Source organism: Pristiophorus japonicus, chromosome 13 (genome assembly GCF_044704955.1).
Source record: "Pristiophorus japonicus isolate sPriJap1 chromosome 13, sPriJap1.hap1, whole genome shotgun sequence".
NCBI classification, from domain to species: Eukaryota; Metazoa; Chordata; class Chondrichthyes; family Pristiophoridae; genus Pristiophorus; species Pristiophorus japonicus.
The window spans coordinates 109592935-109613912 of NC_091989.1; the positions used below are offsets into that span (position 1 = coordinate 109592935).

Genomic DNA, 20978 nt, shown 5'->3' on the forward strand with positions numbered 1-20978 from the left:
TTAAGTTTAAAGTTTACTGGGATAACAATTTAATATGCCCCTTGCTCCATTTTCAAGAGATAACCATACTTCTACAGTAGATAGCTTTTATCCTCATCACTCCATTTTAAAGAGGATAAATTGGTCCATAAGTTTTGATATACTATTTTGTGAATGACAATTCAATCCATTCAATAAGCAGTTCTGCAGATTCTACCCAGTTTAGTTTGGAAATACCTTGGAAGATCTACATGTCCAACTTGTGCACCTAGATATTTTATTAAGCAATAATGGACAAAAGTTAGATTACAATTGGCACGTCAGAATTTTTCAAACAATCCTATACCGAACTTCTTGTTATGCCAGCAAGTTTCAGTGATATAGTAGGTGCAAATGTGAACGGATAACACAAATCAATACCCAGTCTAGTACAGGTACTGACATTTTCTAGCTCAGATATCAGCATCTACCTAAAAGAAAAATGCTGATCTGTATTATTCCCTATGACGACAGTTTGGAAGCCTGTAGACTAAATTTAAAATTCCTGATTCAATACAGACACCTTTTAAATTATTTGAGTGAGGAAAAGGGAAAATAGCCAAGTACTTTAAGCTGGATGTACTGCCCTAAAATCTTACCTTCAAGCACTCTGCAATTACAGTATTAACTGTGCCACCATACTAAGCACACTATGAAAACCATAAAACAATTCCCTTCCCTTATACTTTGATAGATGACACTTCAGTAAGACAGTAACATGTTTCTCTCTCAATTCCAGCACCCACTCAACATGCATTCAGAAGGATACCCTACTAAAGTGAAACAGCCATATTTGATCCAAGGGTGCATTTTATTGCTTTAAGCTCTGCTATTGTTTAGGTTATTTGATCAGTGACAAAAGAAGCTGAACACCTGCAACAAGTCAAGCATATTAATCCATTATTGTCAATAGTAACCAACACCTCACTCTTTCCCATTAGCTATCTCAATAAATACCACCTTCAGTGCAGTATTATTCTGAAGTGTGACTGGGGGCAAAGTTGGTGAGCACAGAAAGAGGAATAATTACACGTGTAATATTCAGAATCTTTTAAATATAGTTCTGCAAAATCTGCTTCACTGAATTTTACAATAATGATTAACCAGGTACCTATTTTATTTGAAACCTGGATCAAAAAAGATAACAGTTTGGTCTTTATCTATGTCAGTTTTGTCTTGTGGTCATTTGTTTTCACGGCAGAACTGCTTAAAATGCATTGAGCCGGAGCTTGCCTCAACTGAAAAGCACTCTATAAACGAGAGACATGACTGAAAAGCAACAAACTTGATAATATTGTATGAAATAAATGAACAGGATACAGTTCACAGCAAAATCCCTACATTCCTAAAATAAAAAAGACACATTTCCCCACTGCACACGCATGTTAGTTTAGATGAGTTAACTTGAAAGTGCGCTTGTGCTTAAAGCATCAAGAGATGTGTTTTTATTTTATTCATAGAACAGAAACCTTACTGTGGAAACTGTATCCTGTTCATTTATTTCATACAATATAAACAAGTTTGGTTTGCAGTCATGTCTCATCTTAGAGTGCTTTTCAGTCCATCTTCTTTAAAGATGCGTGGCAGTACATGGGATATTACAGTAGCAGGTGTATGTAGTAAGAGTTCTATGCACAGGAGTCACCAGAGTAGCTGAACCAGAGAATATTTAGCACAAAACCCAAAAATTGTGGCAAAACTTTTGTTTCCTCATGTTGAATATCAGTAAAAGATAGAGTTAAATTGGATGATATACCAGGAATTATACTAAATCAAATTAAAAGCTACAATTTAATACCCACAATTAAACACAAATACATCCTTAACTCTTTATAGGTAAGGTAATCAAAAATAATTAGATACACTGGCAGATCTGGTTATTCCTTGGACTTCAAGATGGTCAAGTTTCTCAGTGCCCACGTTGAATTGATGAGACTACTTTATGACGACAGGAATATACCACCAAGCAATGAATAAACTAGAATTCCATTGGTAAGGTGGAGCTATCAAGAAAAACTTGCATTTATATGATGCTCTTCATGATCTCAGGACACCCTAAAGCACTTTACAGCCAAGAAGTTAAAGTGTAATCACTGTTGTAATGTAGGAAACACGGCAGGCAATTCGCACAGCAAGGTCCCACAAACAGCAACGACAATGACCAGATAATTTATTTGCGTGATGTTACATAAGAACATAAGAAATAGGAACAGGAGTAGGCCATACGGCCCCTCGAGCCTGCTCCGCCATTCAATAAGATCATGGCTGATCTGATCATGGACTCAGCTCCACTTCCCTGCCCGCTCCCCACAACCCCTTATCGTTTAAGAACTGTCTATTTCTATCTTAAATTTATTCAATGTCCCAGCTTCCACAGCTCCGAGGCAGCGAATTCCACAGATTTACAACCCCCAGAAGAAATTTCTCCTCATCTCAGTTTTAAATGAGCAGCCCCTTATTCTAAGATCATGCCCTCTAGTTCTAGTCTCCCCCATCAGTGGAACCATCCTCTCTGCATCCACTTTGTCAATCTTATACGTTTCGATAAGATCAAGCCTCATTCTTCTGAATTCCAATGAGTAGAGGCCCAACCTACTCAACCTTTCCTCATAAGTTAACACCTCATCTCCAGAACCAACCTACTGAATCTTCTCTGAACTGCCTCCAAAGCAAGCATATCCTTTCCTAAATATGGAAACCAAAACTGAACGCAGTATTCCAGGTGTGACCTCACCAATACCTTATACAGGTTCGACCTCCAAAATCCGGAGTTCCGGAATCCAGACACCGAGTGGCGGGGTTGTCCGGAAATCAGAAAATGTTCCAATATCCGGACTACTCCCGTTTCGGCGAACCGACTTCGCTCCAGCCCGACTTTGTCCCAGCCCCCCTCCCTCCCCTTTATCTCAGCTGCCCGACCCCACCTACCATCGGGCCAGACAAGGAACGACTTCACAGCAGCGGGGCCCCGCCCGATCAGGTCCTCGCCCGAACATCTGCTCGGCGGGGCCCGCGCAAATATCCCCTCGGCGGGGCTCTGCCCGAACACTTCCACGGCGGAGGGGCCCCCACCTGCCGACCCGAACAGTTCATCTGACGTTCCAAAATCCGGAAATACCCGAACCTGGGCTCGGGTGTTTCCGGATTTGTGACGTCAGAAAGATGTTCCAAAATCCGGCAAAATGCAAAATCCGGAATGGCCTCGGTCCCGGATTCAGGACGCTGCACCTGTATAGCTATAGCAAGACTTCCCTGCTTTTATATTCCATCCCCTTTGCAATAAAGGCCAAGATTCTATTGGCCTTCCTGATCACTTGCTGTACCTGCACACTATCCTTGTGTTTCATGCACAAGTACCCCCACGTCCCGCTGTACTTTGCAATCTTTCTCCATTTAAATAATCTTTGATTTTTTCTGCCAAAGTGCATGACCTCACACTTTCCAACACTATACTCCATCTGCCAAATTTTTGCCCACTCACTTAGCCTGTCTATGTCCTTTTGCAGATTGCTTTTCCTCCCATCTTTGTATCGTCAGCAAACTTGGCTATGTTACACTTAGTCCCTTCTTTCAAGTCGTTAATATAGATTGTAAATAGTTGCGTTCCCAGCACTGATCCCTGCAGCACCCCACTAGTTACTGGTTGCCGACCAGAGAATGAACCATTTATCCCGACTCTCTCTTTTCTGTTGGTTAGCCAATCCTCCATCCATGCTTATATATTACCCCCAACCCAGTGAACTTTTATCTTGTGCAGTAAACCTTTATGCATCACCTTGCCAAATGCCTTCTGAAAGTCCAAGTACATCACATCCACTGGTTCCCCTTTATCCACCCTGTTCGTTACATCCTCAAAGAACTCCAGCAAATTTGTTAAACAAGACTTTCCCCTTCATAAATCCATGCGGACTCTGCCTGAATTTTGCTTTTCCAAATGTCCTGCTACTGCTTCTTTAATAATGGACTCCAACATCTTCCCAACCACAGTTGTTAGGCTAACTGGTCTATAGTTTTCTGCTTTTTGTCTGCCTCATTTTTTAAATGGGCGTTACATCTGGTGCAGATATAACACTAAGTACTTGGCTTCTACACTTGTGTTACAACAACTTGCAAGTATATAGCGCCTTTAAGAGTGAAACGTTCAAAGGCGCTTCATGAGAGTATGGAGAAAAATTTGACACCGATTCGCACAAGTAGAAATTAGCGCAAGTGACCAAAAGCTTGGTCAAAGAGTTATGTTTTAAGGAGCATCTTGAAGGAGGAAAGAGGTTTAGGCAGGGAGCTTGGGGCCTAGGCAACAGAAGGCACGGTCACCAATGATTTGAGCATCCCTGATTATAAAATCGCTCAGAGTGCAGAATTAGAGTGCATACATCTCGGGGTTGTGGAGCTGGAGGAGATTACAGAGATAGGGAGGGGCGTGGCCTTGGAGAGATTTGAAAAGAAAAACGAGAATTTTGAAATCGAGGTGTTGCTTAACCAGAAGCCAATGTAGGTCAGCGAGCACAGGGGCGATGAGTGAGCGGGACTGGGTGCGAGTTAGGACACGGGCAGCCGAGTTTACGTAGGGCAGAATGTGGGAGGCCAGCCAAGAGTGCGTCGGAATAGTCATGTCTAGAGGTAACAAAGGCATGGATGAGGGCTTCAGCAGCAGATGAGCTGAGGCAATGGCGGAAACAAGCGATGTTAGAGGTGGAAATAGTCGGTCTCAGTTATGCTGCGGCTATGTGGTTGAAAGCACATTTCAGGGTCAAATATGACACCAAGGTTGCCAACAATGTGGATCAGCCTCAGACAGAAGTTGGGGAGAGAGATGGAGTCGGTGGCTAAAGAACGGAGTTTGTGGCAGGGACCGAAAACAATGGCTTCGGTATTCCCAATATTCAAGTATTTATGAAATATTCTGGAGTGCTGAACCGCAAAACAAAGACTACTGTCAAGGAACAAGCCAAATGTGGTTTAAAAAAAAACTTTACAAGTGAAATCAGTTGTTCATTTTTTTTTAAACGGGGAAATAGGTTTTTAAAATCATGGGCGCATTATAGTTTATATGAGAGCTTCTCCTTCATATGAACACAACCAGTGTAATGCTACTCAGGTGTGAAGAATTTAGGCAATCAGCGAAAGACTGCTTCACTACACTTCAACTTTGTACCAATTTCAATCAGTGCTAAGTGAAGCCTCAAAGTTTCTGGCAATATTTTAAGCTTATTTTTAGTGTTTGCAGGTAGTGATAAGGCAGCAGATTGTCCTGACAATTTGATGTTAATAAACATGTAACCAGCATTCAGGTCCTGGTTTGTGCATCACTGGTCAGAGTACATGTAACCAGTAGTATATAACTCATGTTTGTTTCCCCCACCCCACCCGACACACAAGTATCCTTGGCCAAATGTATGGATCCTCCAATTGCCATTGATAACTGAATCCAATTACAAGCTGTATGCACAGTATTTGAGAAGAGTAACGTTTTATAGGTTGAATTAAACACCAGGTTGAACTACAGGGTGGTTGGTTAGATCAATAACTCAATAACTTAAAACAATTCCCATGCTTCTGAAATGCTAAGCTGGCCAGAAACTACAGTTTCTGGTATTTTGAATTTGTTGAAACTAGCTGTACAAGAATAGTTTATTTGAATTTTAGATGCTTTTTCCTTTCATCTTGCCCAAAGCTGCAGAATTACTGCTGGTGCTCTACATTTTAATTTTTGTTGGGGTGATGAGATATACATGGAGGCTAGGGTCATGCTGCCACCCAGATTGTGATTGAATGGACACTAAGGATTCTGAAGGCCCACTTCAAGTGGCTTGAGCTGGGGAAGCACAGTACTAATGTTCAGCCATCACAGCTCCCCTTCAGCTACTGCATCACCTCATTAATATACTGATATGCAACTCTCCTCCAACACTCATCTACTGAGACTCCCATGTGGAAAATATTGCTTTCTTGCAGGTGTTCCCAAATCTAACCATGTATACCCTGTCAGTGACAAAAATTCCCACGAGAACAAATCTGTCTTGTTGCTGTTTTTTTTTGGTATAGACACCTTACTTCCACTTGGGGACCACATTATGTACTTTATAACCAAACTCCTCATAGGCAGGAGGTTCTGCAGTAGTCCAGCAGAAGTCTCTAGGCACTGAGGTGGCATTTCTTTGAAGACATTAGGCTTGCCATCATACGGAATGCAACGTAGGTGTGAGAAAGCATTCCTTAAATTATTCAGGAAACTCATACATCTCATGAACTTTTCATTGTCTGCCCTGACATTAGGCCATGAGTGAAGGAATGGTTGTTGGGGAAGAAGGGTCTTGTGGACACTGGCCCGTGGATATTTCAGGGAAGTGGTACCTGGTGCTAAAGATTTTTTCTAGCTCAGCTACAGCCTTTCAGCAGCATGGGTAAAAAATATTACATAATACTTTTGGTGTGGCCTGACCAATGCTCTATGTTTACTTCATTTGCATTTACTCAACATATTTCAGCAATTAAACATTCCATCAGCTTTTATTGATTTCTGGTAGACAACAGCATGATGCCTTGCAGCATCCACTCTACCTCAAGATTCCTTTCCTGACCTTTGGTAGCCAATAAATTATGTAATCTCTCTGGTCTTTGTCCATAAGTGCACAATTTCAGACTTAACTACATTTGGCAATTGTCTGTCCATCTCCCCAAATAGTCTGGATCTTCCTGAAGCATTTCCCCATCTTAAGCTGTATAAACTATTATTTTGATGTTATCCGCTAACTTGAAAGTGAAGTTACTGATGCCACCTTCCAGATGATTTGTAAAAATGCTGAAGTGTACAATGCTGCATCCCCCAAACATTGCACATCAGAGTATAGAGAGAGATTTTTAAGTATCTAACACTTCCACTTGTGTATATTGGACACTACATAGAATTTACATGTGGACCTGTTGGGCCGAAGTCGGAGGACTGCGGCAGTAGTTGTTCTGAGGTTAGCTTCTGCGGCTCTGTTCTGGATCTATTATTAGCAACTGAATCCAAGGACCATTTAGTTGCTAAATAAGTGAAATATAAATTCTGTTGCATGGGAGTGCAGGAGTTTTACATTGAATTTTACATCACAGAAACAGGCCATTTGGCCCAACTAGTCTATGTCAGTGTTTATGCTCCACACAAGATTACTCCCATCTTACTTCACCCATAAACATATCCTTCTATTCCTTTCTCTCTCGTATACTTATCTAGCTTCCCCCTGAAATGCATCCATGCTATTCTCTTCAACTACACCTTGTGGTAGCAGCTTCCACATTCTAATCACCGAGTAAAGAAGTTGCCCCTGAATTCCTTACTGGATTTATTTTTATATATTTATGGCTCCTAGTTTAAGTTGCCCCTGAATTCCTTACTGGATTTATTTTTATATATTTATGGCTCCTAGTTTTGGATTCTCACACAAGTGGAAACATCTCTACATTAATTGGACAGGTAGTAAAAACTGGTTCCCTAAACAGGCCAGTGGCGAGTCAGCCAGGAACAGTATAAAAAGAGTGGGCTTGGTGCAGTCTTGCTCAGAGTGCAGCGGCAGGTCAGAGTGCAAAGGTAAGAGTTTGTAAGTGGGGGAGTTCGGGCAAGTGGGAGGGGGAGATGTTGCTTTGTCTTGTTTTCCCCACTAGTGCCGACTCCTCGACCTGGGAGGAAAAGAAAACAAAGTGTGACGTCACAGCAAGAGGCTCGGGGATGTCGGTGCGGCCTATAAACGCCAGCTGGTGCAGCTGCAGCAGGGACAGAAGGCAAAAAAGTAGAAAGAAATCGAAAGGGGATGTCACAGCCAAGGGGGTAAGTGATTGGTGAGTAGTTTTGCTTTTTATCATTAAGTAACCTTTAGCATTATTGTTGCCAAATTAAGTTAATCTAGGGGTTAAGGCAGGAGAGCTCGGACACGTGTTACGCTCCTCCTGTACATATGCGGGAAGAGTATCCGGCTGCAGCTCCTGACAGACCACATTGCGACACCGGAGCTGCAGGTGGATTCACTCTGGAGCATCCACGATGCTGAGAATGATGTGAATAGCACGTTTAGTGAGTTGGTCTTACCGCAGGTAAAGATTACACAGCCAGATAGGGGATGGGTGACCAAGAAGAGCAGTGGAAGGAAGGTAGTGCAGGGGTCGCCTGCGGTCATCCCCCTGCAAAACAGATACACCGCTTTGGGTACTGTTGAGGGGGATGATTCATCAGGGAAGGGCAGCAGCAGCCAAGTCCATGGCACTGTGGGTAGCTCTGCTGCACAGGAGGGCAGGAAAAAGAGTGGGAGTGCTATAGTGATAGGGGATTCTATTGCAAGGGGAATAGATAGACGTTTCTGTGGCCACAACCGAGACTCCAGGATGGTAGGTTGTCTCCGTAGTGCAAGGGTCAAGGATGTCCCGGAGCGAGTGCAGGACATTTTGAAGGAGGAGGGTAAACAGCCAGTTGTCGTGGTGCATATAGGTTAAAAAACAGGATCTCAAAAGTAGTAATCTCAGGATTGCTACCAGTGCCACATGCTAGTCAGAGTAGGAATTGCAGGATAGCTCAGATGAATACGTGGCTTGAGGAGTGGCGTAGAAGGGAGGGATTCAAATTCCTGGGACATTGGAACTGGTTCTGGGAGAGGTATGACCAGTACAAACCGTACGGTCTGCATCTGGGCAGGACCGGAACCAATGTCCAGGGGGAGAGTGTCTGCTAGTGCTGTTGAGTAAGGGTTAAACTAATATGGCAGGGGGATGGGAACCTATGCAGGGAGACGGGAACCTACGCAGGGAGACAGAGGGAAGTAGAATTGGGGCAGAAGCAAAAAAAAAGTAGTAAAAGTGAAGGGCAGAGAAACCCAAGGCAAAAAGCAAAAAGGGCCACATTACAGCAAAATCCTAAAGGGGCAAAAGGTGTTAAAAAGACAAGCCTGAAGGCTCTGTGCCTCAATGAGAGGAGTATTCGGAATAATGTGGACAAATTAACTGCGCAGATAGCAGCTAACGGATATGATGTAATTGGCATCACAGAGACATAGCTCCAGGGTGACCAAGGCTGGGAGCTCAACATCCAGGGGTATTCAACATTTACGAAGGATAGACAGAAAGGAAAATGAGGTGGGGTGGCATTGCTGGTTAAAGAGGAAATTAATGCAATAGTAAGGAAGGACATTAGCTTGGATGATGTGGAATCTGTATGGGTGGAACTGCAGAATACCAAAGGGCAGAAAACGCTAGTGGGAGTGGTGTACAGACCACCAAATAGTAGTAATGAGGATGGGGACAGCATCAAACAAGAAATTAGGGATGCGTGCAATAAAGGCACAGCAGTTATCATGGGTGACTTTAATCTACATATTGACTGGGCTAACCAAACTGGTAGCAATGCGATGGAGGATTTCCTGGAGTGTATTAGGGATGGTTTTCTAGACCAATATGTCGAGGAACCAGCGAGAGGACTGGCCATCCTAGACTGGGTGATGTGTAATGAGAAAGGACTAATTAACAATCATGTTGTGCGAGGCCCCTTGGGGGAAATGTGACCATAATATGGTAGAATTCTTTAAGATGGAGAGTGACACAGTTAATTCAGAGACTAGGGTCCTGAACTTGGGGAAAGGTAACTTTGATGGTTTGAGACATGAATTGGCTAGAATAGACTAGCAAATGATACTTCAAGGGTTGATGGTAGATAGGCAATGGCAAACATTTAAAGATCACATGGATGAACTTCAACAATTGTACATCCCTGTCTGGAGCAAAAGTAAAACGGGGAAGATGGCTTAACCGTGGCTAACAAGGGAAATTAAGGATAGTGTTAAATCCAAGGAAGAGCCATATAAATTGGCCAGAAAAAACAGCAAACCTGAGGACTGGGAGAATTTTTTAATACAGCAGGAGGACAAAGGTTTTAATTAGGAGGGGGAAAAGAGAGTATGAGAGGAAGCTTGCTGGGAACATAAAAACTGACTGCAACAGCTTCCATAGATATGTGAAGAGAAAAAGATTAGTGAAAGCAAACATAGGTCCCTTGCAGTCAGATTCAGGTGAATTTATAAAGGGGAACAAAGAAATGGCGGACCAGTTAAACAAATCCTTGGTGAAAACAGAACCAAAGTAAGACACAAATAACCTTCCGGAATTACCAGGGGACCGAGGGTCTAGTGAGGAGGAGGAACTGAAGGAAAGCCTTATAAAGCAGGAAATTGTGTTCGGGAAATTGAAGGCCGATAAATCGGCAGGGCCTGATAGTCTGCATCCCAGAGTACTTAAGGCAGTGGCCCTAAAAATAGTGGATGCATTGGTGATCATTTTCCAACAGTATCGACTCTGGATCAGTTCCTATGGACTGGAGGGTAGCTAATGTAACACTACTGTTTTTTTAAAAAAAAGCGAGGGAGAGAGAAAACGGGGAATTATAGACCGGTTAGCCTGACATCAGTAGTGGGGAAAATGTTGGAATCAATTATTAAAGATGAAATAGCAGCACATTTGGAAAGCAGCGACAGGATCGGTCCAAGTCAGCATGGATTTATGAAAGGGAAATCATGCTTCACAAATCTTCTGGAATTTTTTGAGGATGTAACTAGAGTGGACAAGGGAGAACCAGTGGATGTGGTGTACTTGGACTTTCAAAAGACTTTTGACAAGGTCCCACACAAGAGATTGGTGTGCAAAATCAAAGCACATGGTATTGGGGGTAATGTACTGACGTGGATAGAGAACTGGTTGGCAGACAGGAAGCAGAGAGTCGGGATAAACGGGTCCTTTTCAGAATGGCAGGCAATGACTAGTGGAGTGCCACAGGGCTCAGTGCTGGGACCCCAGCTCTTTACAATATACATCAATGATTTAGATGAAGGAATGGAGTGTAATATCTCCAAGTTTGCAGAGGACATTAAAATGGGTGGCGGTGTGAGCTGTGAGGACGCCGCTAAAAGACTGCAGGGTGACTTGGACAACTTGGGTGAGTGGACAAATGCATGGCAGATGCAGTATAATGTGGATAAATGTGAGGTTATCCACTTTGGAGGCAAAAACACAAAAGCAGATTATCTGAATGACAGATTAGGAAAGAGGGAGGTGCAACAAGACCTGGCTGTTATGCTTCATCAGTCATTGAAAGTTGGCATGCAGGTACCAGCAGGCAGCAAATGGTATGTTGGCCTTCATAGCTAGGGGATTTGAGTATAGGAGCAGGGAGGTCTTACTGCAGTTGTACAGGGCCTTGGTGAGGCCTCACCTGGAATAGTGTGTTCAGTTTTGGTCTTCTAATCTGAGGAAGGACGTTCTTGCTATTGAGGGAGTGCAGCGAAAATTCACCAGACTGATTCCCAGGATGGCGGGACTGACTTATGAGGAGAGACTGGATCAACTGGGCCTTTATACACTGGTGTTTAGAAGAATGAGAGGGGATCTCATAGAAACAGAGTCTGACGGGACTGGACAGGTTAGATGCGTGAAGAATGTTCCCAATATTGGGGGAAGTCCAGAACCAGGGGACAGTCTTAGGACAAGAGGTAGGCTATTTAAGACTGAGATGAGGAGAAACTTCTTCACTCAGAGTTGTTAACCTGTGGAATTCCCTACCGCAGAGAGTTGTTGATGCCAGTTCATTGGATATATTCAAGAGGGAGCTAGATATGGCCCTTACGGCTAAAGGGATCAAGGGGTATGGAGAAAAAGCAGGAAAGGGGTACTGAGGGAATGATCAGCCATGATCTTATTTAATGGTGGTGCAGACTCGAAGGGCCTGCACCTATTTTCTAGGTTTCTATGTTACTCTGATCAAACCATTTCATAATTTTAAAAGACCTCTATCAGGTCACCTCTTTGCCTTCTCTTTTCTCTAGAAAAGAAACCCAATCTTTCCTGATAGTTATAACCTCTCTGTTCCGATATCGTTTTACACTGTCTCCAGTGCCTCTATATCTTTTTGTAATATGGAGACCAGACTGTGCACAGTATTCTAAGTGTGGTCTAACCAAGGTTCTATACAAGTTTACAACTTCCGTTTTTTAGTTCTATTCCTCTAGAAATTAACCCCAGTGCTTTGTTTGCATGTGTCATGGCTTTTAATGGTTTGTAAAGCTGTACTATTAGATCCCTTTACTCCTCTACCTTATTTTTGAAGCTATTATTAAATGCAACAGCAGTATTTTAATAATAAATATAAGCTTAATTGTCTAACTGGCTCTCCTTACTCAAGCAGGTAATCAAGGTAGTAATGTGATGTGCGACAGAGTGGTCAGATGTGTACTTTTATGCCAGAGATTCCCTAACAATGATCTTGGTTGGGTTGTTCAGGAGTGGTGCCAAGTATGGTTGTAGAGGCCATTTGTCCTCACACCTAGCTTTCTCAAATCTAACTCTTAGACCAAGCTTTTGGTCATCTATCCCAATATATCCTTATATGGCGGTGTCAAATTTTGTCTGATAATGCTCCTGTTAAGTGCCTCGGGACCAATGTTCCCTGCATGCTGAGCTTTGTTCTGTGCTGCCCATTTCTTTTACTGTGCGGTCTGTTTAAATTTCTGCGCATGTGCAGTACTTAGTGGAAAAGGCAGAGAGCGGCATGTGCCGCACCTTTCCCATTGCGTGGCTGGCCAGCTTAAGAGTACATTGTTTGGGATGTTTTACTACGTTAAAGGCACTACATAAATGCAAGTTGTTGTTGACAATCTTTAACAATGGAGGTTCCATTTCACATCAGGTGACATGGTGACCGCAAGAACCTGAGAGAGGACAGATGCACCAATGTCAGTGTTCTCGATCAGGCCAACGTCCCCAGCATCGAAGCACAGACCACACTCGACTAGCTCCGTTGGATGGGTCACAATGTCCGCATGCCCGACACAAGATTCCCAAAGCCAGCGCTCTACTCTCAACTCCTACAAGGCAGGCGATCCCCAGATGGGCAGAGAAAACATTTCAAGGACACTCTCAAAGCCTCCTTGATAAAGTGCAACATCTCCACTGACACCTGGGAATCCCTGGCCAAAGACCACCCTAAGTGGAGGAAGAGCATCTGGGAGGGCGCTGAGCACCCAGAGTCTCGTCGCCGAGAGCATGCAGAAAACAAGCGCAGGCAGCAGAAAGAGCGTGCGGCAAACCAGACTCCCCATCCACCCTTTCCTTCAACAACTGTCTGTCCCATCTATGACGGAGACTGTAATTCCCATATTGGACTGTACAGTCACCTGAGAACTCACTTTTAGAGTGGAAGCAAGTCTTCCTCGATTTTGAGGGACTACCTATGATGATGCCTATAAAAAGGAAGAGCCCAAGGAAAGAGGCAGCAGATGTTATTAGACTCGTAGGAAACTTGTCATTGCCCCAAATGGCAGAGGAAATCCAGATGCAATAATTCAGCAGGAGGAACTGAGCGTGTGCAATCCTAAAGGAAATTGATAAATGTAGAGTGGAATTGAAGGTGACAATTGCCAAGATTGAATCATGAATGGAGGTCACTGATATGAAGAATTAATGAGTGGAAAAAAGGACACAACCCTGGGAAACATCCGAATTAATGGAAAGTCAGAAAACAAGGCATTAGTTGTAGTACAGTGATGAAACAAAACAAAATTGTTGATATAGCCCAAGTTAATGACAAATGATTCTTGAAAGGTTTCAATTTTCACTGATCAGTGCCACATTGCTAGAGTGTGGGGGAGAAGTTGTTGAGTGAACTCCATCTCATCTTCTTAGTTGGTTTAGAAGGGGCAGTGGCACAAACGTGGGATCAACCCCACTACAGAAGATCCCTGCAACAAAGGGAAGCTCCTCACCGTTAACAAAAACAAACAAATGAGTTGTCGTTTGTATGAAGTACAATTAAATCAGATGTGCTTTGCTGAAAATTTCCCTGCCAGAAATGGGTACTGGACAGCCAAAAAATGGAACTGATTTGTTACATCAAATAAAGTAGCAGCAAAGTGGAACGCTAAACACAAATTGTTATTTTTTTTTTAAATAATAAAGAGACACATTTTCAGGAGGAATGAGAGAGATAATTGCAGGAAGCCATCCTGAAGTATTTCTATATTCTAAAACTTCTAACTTAATGTGGCGCATATAAGTTTACAGCCGTAGTCAGATCGGCACCTATTATATTACTCAGTATCAATAAGCAAGCACTGCACTTGGATCATTATATTGCTCCTTAGTGTGCTGCCAATGAGCATGTAGGGCTTCCCTTCAACGTTCCACATAGTCAGTGAATGAACTGTCTGAACATATGACTCATTCAGGCTGCAAACACGTAGGATTAGAAATATTAAAACAAGTCTCATTTTGCCTGATTACTTCAGTAATTAACCGCACTTTGCATACCAAAATGTTGACCTTTAAAGACAGCTACATCATGAAACCAAGAATTCAGCTCCCGAGGGCATTTGCCTTCGCTCAGAGGTTTACATCTGTACTTTCATTTCAAAAATCCACTTTCATTCTGTTACAGCCTTCAAATTATTCATCCTGTAAGGCCAATAATCAAGCACATCTTTTACTTTGTAATAAAATGCTGGAACAATAACAGTTGACAACTATTCTGAATAGAAGATCCATCAGTTTGGAATTGTAATTCAAAGCAGTAACAAGAGGAATTCAAACATTAAAAACTTAGCTAAAACAATGAATCGGTAGGTGTACACCTTTGAAATAAATTGTTCAAGCCAGATATTGCTCAAGAATCTTTACAACTTTTTATTTAATCCTATCAGCCGGTGCACAAAAACGATATTGCTAACAAGACAGGAAGGAAAGTATTTGCAGTTTTAATAAGGAGAATCACCTTCATGAATATATTACTGGTTTATGTACAGAACAGTGAACATTCTTACTACACAATAACATGACATCATAGGGCAAATGGAGCACATGGACGGTAGTCTGGATTGTTTGCCCGTTATAGAACTTGTCTGATTTTTGTTCCATTAAACCTGCAAGTTCTCCTTGCATTATCCAAAATAACTACAGTATCTTCTCTCCCTGCTTTCCACTTGATTTTTTGGGGGGAGGGAAAGAAGACAAATGAAAGAAAAAAAAAAAAGACCCAAAGCAGAAAAACATAGTCTGAAACCAATGGACCAGTGAAAAATACATTACACTGTTGCACTACCCAGTTTCTGCCAGTCGAGGCCACTCAAGCTTCAGAAGCACCAACATGGCAGCACCCATCCTGCACAAGACCCATTTCCTGGTACTATATTAGCTTACTGATGCCACAGGAAAAGTTAACGGCTGTACCCAAATGATTACATTTGTAGTACAGTATTTTTATATTTTTCAGATCAAACTTAACTCCTTTCCACCTTTAGTGTATAATATTAAATTTCCAGCAACTTCAATTGAAACAGAACCCACAATGAGCCATGTAAAACAAACTCACATTGGAAGTAGTGAGGACTAAATTAAGCTGGGAACATATTCTTATAGCAATTTATTTCAGAGTTGTTGGTTCTTAATTGCAGTTGCTCTACTTTTACTGAGAACAGAACCAACTCAATACAGTTGGACAGCTCAGTTCAAGTGGGGTATAAATGAATATTTATTTTTAACACTATGAACAAAGTAAGCAACGTTAGTTTTTCTGAAGTTACCATAATTTCATTTCTGATCAGACAGGGACTAAATCAGATACCGTTTTAACCATTTTAAGTAACAATGTGAAAAGAAACATTTGCTGTTGAGTTCAAGACACAACTGCAAGCTGCCCTTAGGTCACAAATCAAGATATAAAAGCATGAAATAAATGGTGCAAAGAAACTGGTTTAGAAGCTAAAAGGTGAACTATTGGTCTCAGGCAATACGCCGAGCCCAAGGCAGCAGCAACTTCCCCCTCAGCCACGGATATTTCTGTCACGCAATCATTTAACTACCTCACTTAGGGCCCAAGTTTCGAGCCGCGCCTAGAACGGCGGAATCCTGACCTGGACGCCCATTTTTCGCACCACAAAGTGCGCCTAAAAAAACCCTCCAGATTCTCCACCTTCCTGCAGGTCCTCTGCGCAGCGCAGCAGGAGCTGTAGGGGGCGGAGCCAGGTCACTGCGCTGAAAACAGTACCGGGACCTCTGCACATGCGCTACAGTGGGCACGCAAGTGCAGTAAGCTCCAGGCGCCCGAAACTGTGTGGGAGGGGCCGAAGCACGCAGCGCCTAGCCCTGGCCGAATGGGCTCACTGGGGCTGCGTGAATAAGGCTCCTCCCACGGCCAGCTTCTGCTTCCTCCCGACCCGATTCCCGCCTCCAGACCGGACCCGACCCCCGCTCTCTTTTTCCCCCTCCGCACCGGATCCGACTCCCGCTCCCCCCCCCCCCCGCCCCAACTCCCGCTTCGCCCCCCCCACCTCCTTCCCCTCCCCCAAATCTCCTCCCCACCCCCCCCAATCTCTTTCCCTTCCCCCAAATCTCCTCCCCACGCCCCCCCCCCCCCAAAATCTCCTTTATCCCCTTCTCCCCCCCTCCACCTCCACCCCCATCCCTCCCTCTACCCCCCTCCTCCCCCCGCTGTCAGAAACAGACACTGACAGAGAATGAGAGACACAGACAGACAGAAAGATAGACACACTGACAGAGACACACTGGGTGTGGGGGTGGGGCATCCCAGCACGCTGTTGGAGGGCTCCCGGTGCTGCAGTCGGTAAGTAGAAAATGTTTTATTTATTAATTTTTTTTGATTGATTTATTGGTTGATTTATTGATGTATTTATCGGTTGATTTATTGATGTATTTATCATTTATTATTGATGATGGCTCTTTATTTGTAAAACTGAAGTGTTTAATGTTTGTAAACTTCCCTTTAAACCCCTCCCTCCCCCATGCCTGATTTGTAACCTATGCCTGATTTTCTAAAGTGTAGACAAGGTTTTTTCTAGCGTACAAAAATCTTCACTTACTCTATTCTAAGTTAGTTTGGAGTAAGTTTTCACTGACAAAACTTTGAAAACAGGTGTAAGTGGCCGGACACGCCCCCCTTTGAAAAATAAATTCTGTTCCAAAGTGAAACTGTTCTAACTGACTAGAACTGGAGCAAACTAAATGACGAGAATTCCGATTTCTAAGATACTCCGTTCTACACCAGTTGCTCCTAAAAATCAGGAGCAAATCATGTGGAAACTTGGGGCCTTAAGAACTATATTTATACATTGTATAAACTCAACACCAGTATCATCCAATTTGCACCCCCTGCAGTAGACACCAAATTGAATACATCATTTAGCTTGATTTCATTGAAATTACAACACGGAAGAACATCAAGCTGTTGCCTTTTAAATCTTTAACTGAAGCTTGCCAATCCAATCACAATACTTGGCCCTTTCCAGAGTGTTTTATATTCTTACTTTTCTAATAATTATCCAATTCCCTCTTGAAAAATGTTAGCATTTCTTAATAACTATTTGTACTAAACAGTGGAGGAAAAAGCTCTAACTTTCACCATAATTCTTCTACTGATAATCTGCAGGCTAGATCATTCTTCTCTGCCCAAATCAAATTTTGCAAACCTCGACTGAATTCCCTCAAACCCCATCCCCATGAGAAAAGACTCAATTTTTTTCAGCTTTCCTTCTTAGATATAACTCCAATTCCTGGTATAATTCTAGTGAATCTTTGCTGTACCATCCATGACTCCAAAATCCTTCCGATAACAGAGTTCCCCCACTAATAAAATCTTGCTGTTTATGGTGCATTTCCTTTCAGTTTAGAACCCGCACCCCAATTGTACTATTTCACATTCTCAGCATTGAATTGCATCTGCCATCTTATCTACCCATTCTATTAACCAGTCTATTGTCCTCCAGCAATCTTCCTCCATTTGCCATACTCCTTCATGTGACATCATTAGTAAACTTCAGCAGAGTTCCTCATGTGTCTCTGGCCAAATCAGTAAAATAAATAGAAAGCAAGAGATTTCAGCAGACATCCCTGGGGCATACAATTACCCACATCCCAAAGAAATAACCAGTTACCCCTATTCCATGGGTAGCCATCTTATTTGTATCATTATATTTCCTTTAATAACATCTGCCTTAATCATAAACTCTTATTTGCCACCTTAAATGGGTTCTTAAATCTACATAAACATCCACACCATATCTTTATAAACTCTGCAATGAAAATTCAACTAAATTAGTCAAACACAATCTACCCATTGCAACTCCATGCTGACTGCCCAGACTAACCCATGCTTTAAATATTTTCTAATTTCAGCCAGAATTGTGGGCTCCAAAGATTTACTCACAACCAATGCAAGATTAAGTGGCCTAATTTCATAAAAATTAAATAAATGCAGAACGCTGAGATTGTTTACATTTGAAATACAGCAAAGCAAGAGCTAGAACATTGATATTCCATTGCAACTGCACCTATCCCCATAATGCAAGCACACAGTTCCAGTTCTCGTCTTCCTGCAATTAGTCATCCCCCTTTGAGATCACAATCTACAATACATAAACTGTTAGTTTTAGGAATCATCTAGCAGCTACAAAAATTATTATACACACACATTTGTACCCAGTACGCCTTTGTTACTGCAGCACAAATCTTGCTGGATTGGCGGCTATTGAGACAGACTGTAATTTGTCATTAAAAATTAGTAATTTCCAGAGTCCAAAATCCACATATTTATCATACAGTAACAATACATGCTACTGTAGAACATCTTAATTGATTTTAATTAAGTGCCATAATAAAAATGTTACAAAATACAAACAATGTCACAAAAACACACTCATTTCAGTAGAGATGCTACTTTAGCTCCCAGAACATAAGAGTGTAGTATGAGGAAAGGCTTTCGGTCCACCGAATCTCAGCCCTCTTATTCCAACTCTCCTAGCATTGCATGCAGTTTTGTTTTGATCGCCTAAGACAGCCTGACAGATTATTCCAGTTTGTCACCTTTTATGCAAACAAAATACCTTTTAGTATCAGATTTAAGTTTAATTTTTGCTAGTTCATATTTATGACCTCTGATCCCACTACATTCTACATAATTTTAAAATAATGTATTCAGAATTCATCATATTTAAGCCAATCAATATACTTTATAATCTTTCCATCTCTGCTCATAGCTCATCAATATACACGCAAGTCATTCTGTTGTTCTTCTCTGTATCCTCCCCAATGTTTACAAATCTCTTTTGTACCATGGTGACCAGAAGCGCATGCAGTACTCAATGTTGTCTAACGATCACACCATAGTCTCAGCACATTCCCAGTAGGATTTGGATTCTATTGTTCTGGCTATATAGCAATTTATTTTATTCGCTTTCCCAATTGTTTCACCATATTGAAAACATTTAGCACATGAGCAAACATTCAGAGTGTATAAAACGCATTTGCCAGTCATAAGCACATGTATAGCAGCATGGGCAGTCTACAACAACATCAGGATTTTCCCCAGTCACAGAATAAGTTCCAAGTATGTCAGGACTACTAGTCTCTTACCTTGCCCTGATCACGCTCAAAATCCACATACTCTCGTGTGGGTGTTTGCCGCTGCTCTCCATGCCAATTTGCCGGGAAAAACTGCAGAGATAGATTGGTTCCAGTGGCCACAAAAGCCTTTCAGAAAAATCAATACAAATTGTATCAGAGAACAGGACTCTAAATAAATTATGTAGTCATTTATTTTTTACATCAGTACTACGTCCTAAGGTTATAGTCTGCCAGGCGGCCTTGTATACTCCAAACTCTGGAATTACATAAAACATGGACTCATCATTTCTCATCAAGTGTACAGTTACAGGCATCGGATTCTGCTGTGACACATAGCTCAGAAGCAGTCAATAGTATGGGATACTGCATTAATCAACTTATTGTAATTGTCCAGAATAATTATGCACTTTGAAAAACTGACAGCGGTGATTATTCTATGTTGTGTCTCATCAGAAATAAAGTACCTAGGATCAAAAAGGGAGATTCTTACAATGCTAATAATGAACAGTTACACATCTTTCATTAAATCTTCAAACATTGCAGGACGGAGTTTGGCATGAAAGCATGATCTGTGCAGTGCAAATGTCAAGTTGGCCTAGCTACATCATTATTTATGTTTACTGTATCGGTGACATCCTTAGATGGGGTGTGTGGGAAGGTAGCTAGCATGGTGGCTGAGAAGGAATGGGGAAGTGAAAGAAAATATGTGGATGCAAGAGCAAAAGAGCAAGTGTACAAAACAGAAACACGTTTCAGTCAAAGAAACTAAACCTCTGTATTAATTCTTCGGCCAGAGTATAGATACTTTGATAAGAGCATCCAGTGCTCACTTTTGGATTGTTGTTTGACCTGGATTTCATTTTGAGAAACTACAGTATATTTATTTATCCAGCAGCAACTCAGTCCATTTAATGCATTGATATAGGAGGTTGCACAAGTCTGCTAGCCAAATAGATAGCATTAACTTTTAAAACAAATTAGATTTTTTTTTAAAAACAGGTCATAAACAGAATAGCGATTGTCCCAAAAAAAAAATATCATCATCATCATTAGGCAGTCCCTTGGGGTCAAGGATAGCTTGCTTCCACACTAAAAATGAGTACTCAGGTGAATGATGAACTCATTTTAAACAGTGGAAAATGCCGGTGCGTGGATTCTTTTAACATGGGGTAGCCGTTGCACACCAGCCACCACACGGGCTTGACTGAGCAAGATCTTGGTCCAGTGGCAAGGGGATCAAAGATGACTGGAGAGAGAGGAAAGATACTGAAAAAATGTATAGAGGAAAGGCCAAAGAGGGGAAATATTTTACTATCCCCTCAAAGTCATCATGTCTGTGATAGAAAAGGATGAAATGGCCTTCTTTAAGTACTTCTAAAAGACACTAAGAAATGGAATCTCTAGCATTGTTAGAAAATGTATGATTTAAAATTAACAAATTTCCCAGTTGAAAGCTCATGAATTTCAATTTCCATGATGGTGGATCTCAATAGCAGTGCATGTAATGTTACAGATCAGAAAAATGCAGGAGATATGAG

At 42.0% G+C, this 20978-nt stretch overlaps 1 protein-coding gene across 5 annotated transcripts in view; it reads right to left on the reverse strand.

Moving 5' to 3' along the window:
* The window catches only part of cbfb (core-binding factor subunit beta), a 103440-nt gene that overhangs the window by 79103 nt on the left and 3359 nt on the right, over positions 1–20978 (reverse strand). For all 5 annotated transcript variants that reach the window (XM_070897856.1, XM_070897857.1, XM_070897859.1 and 2 more), the window contains exon 3: positions 19450–19566. In XM_070897856.1, coding sequence (XP_070753957.1) covers positions 19450–19566 — 117 coding nt within the window. The remainder of the gene's footprint in view (positions 1–19449; positions 19567–20978) is intronic.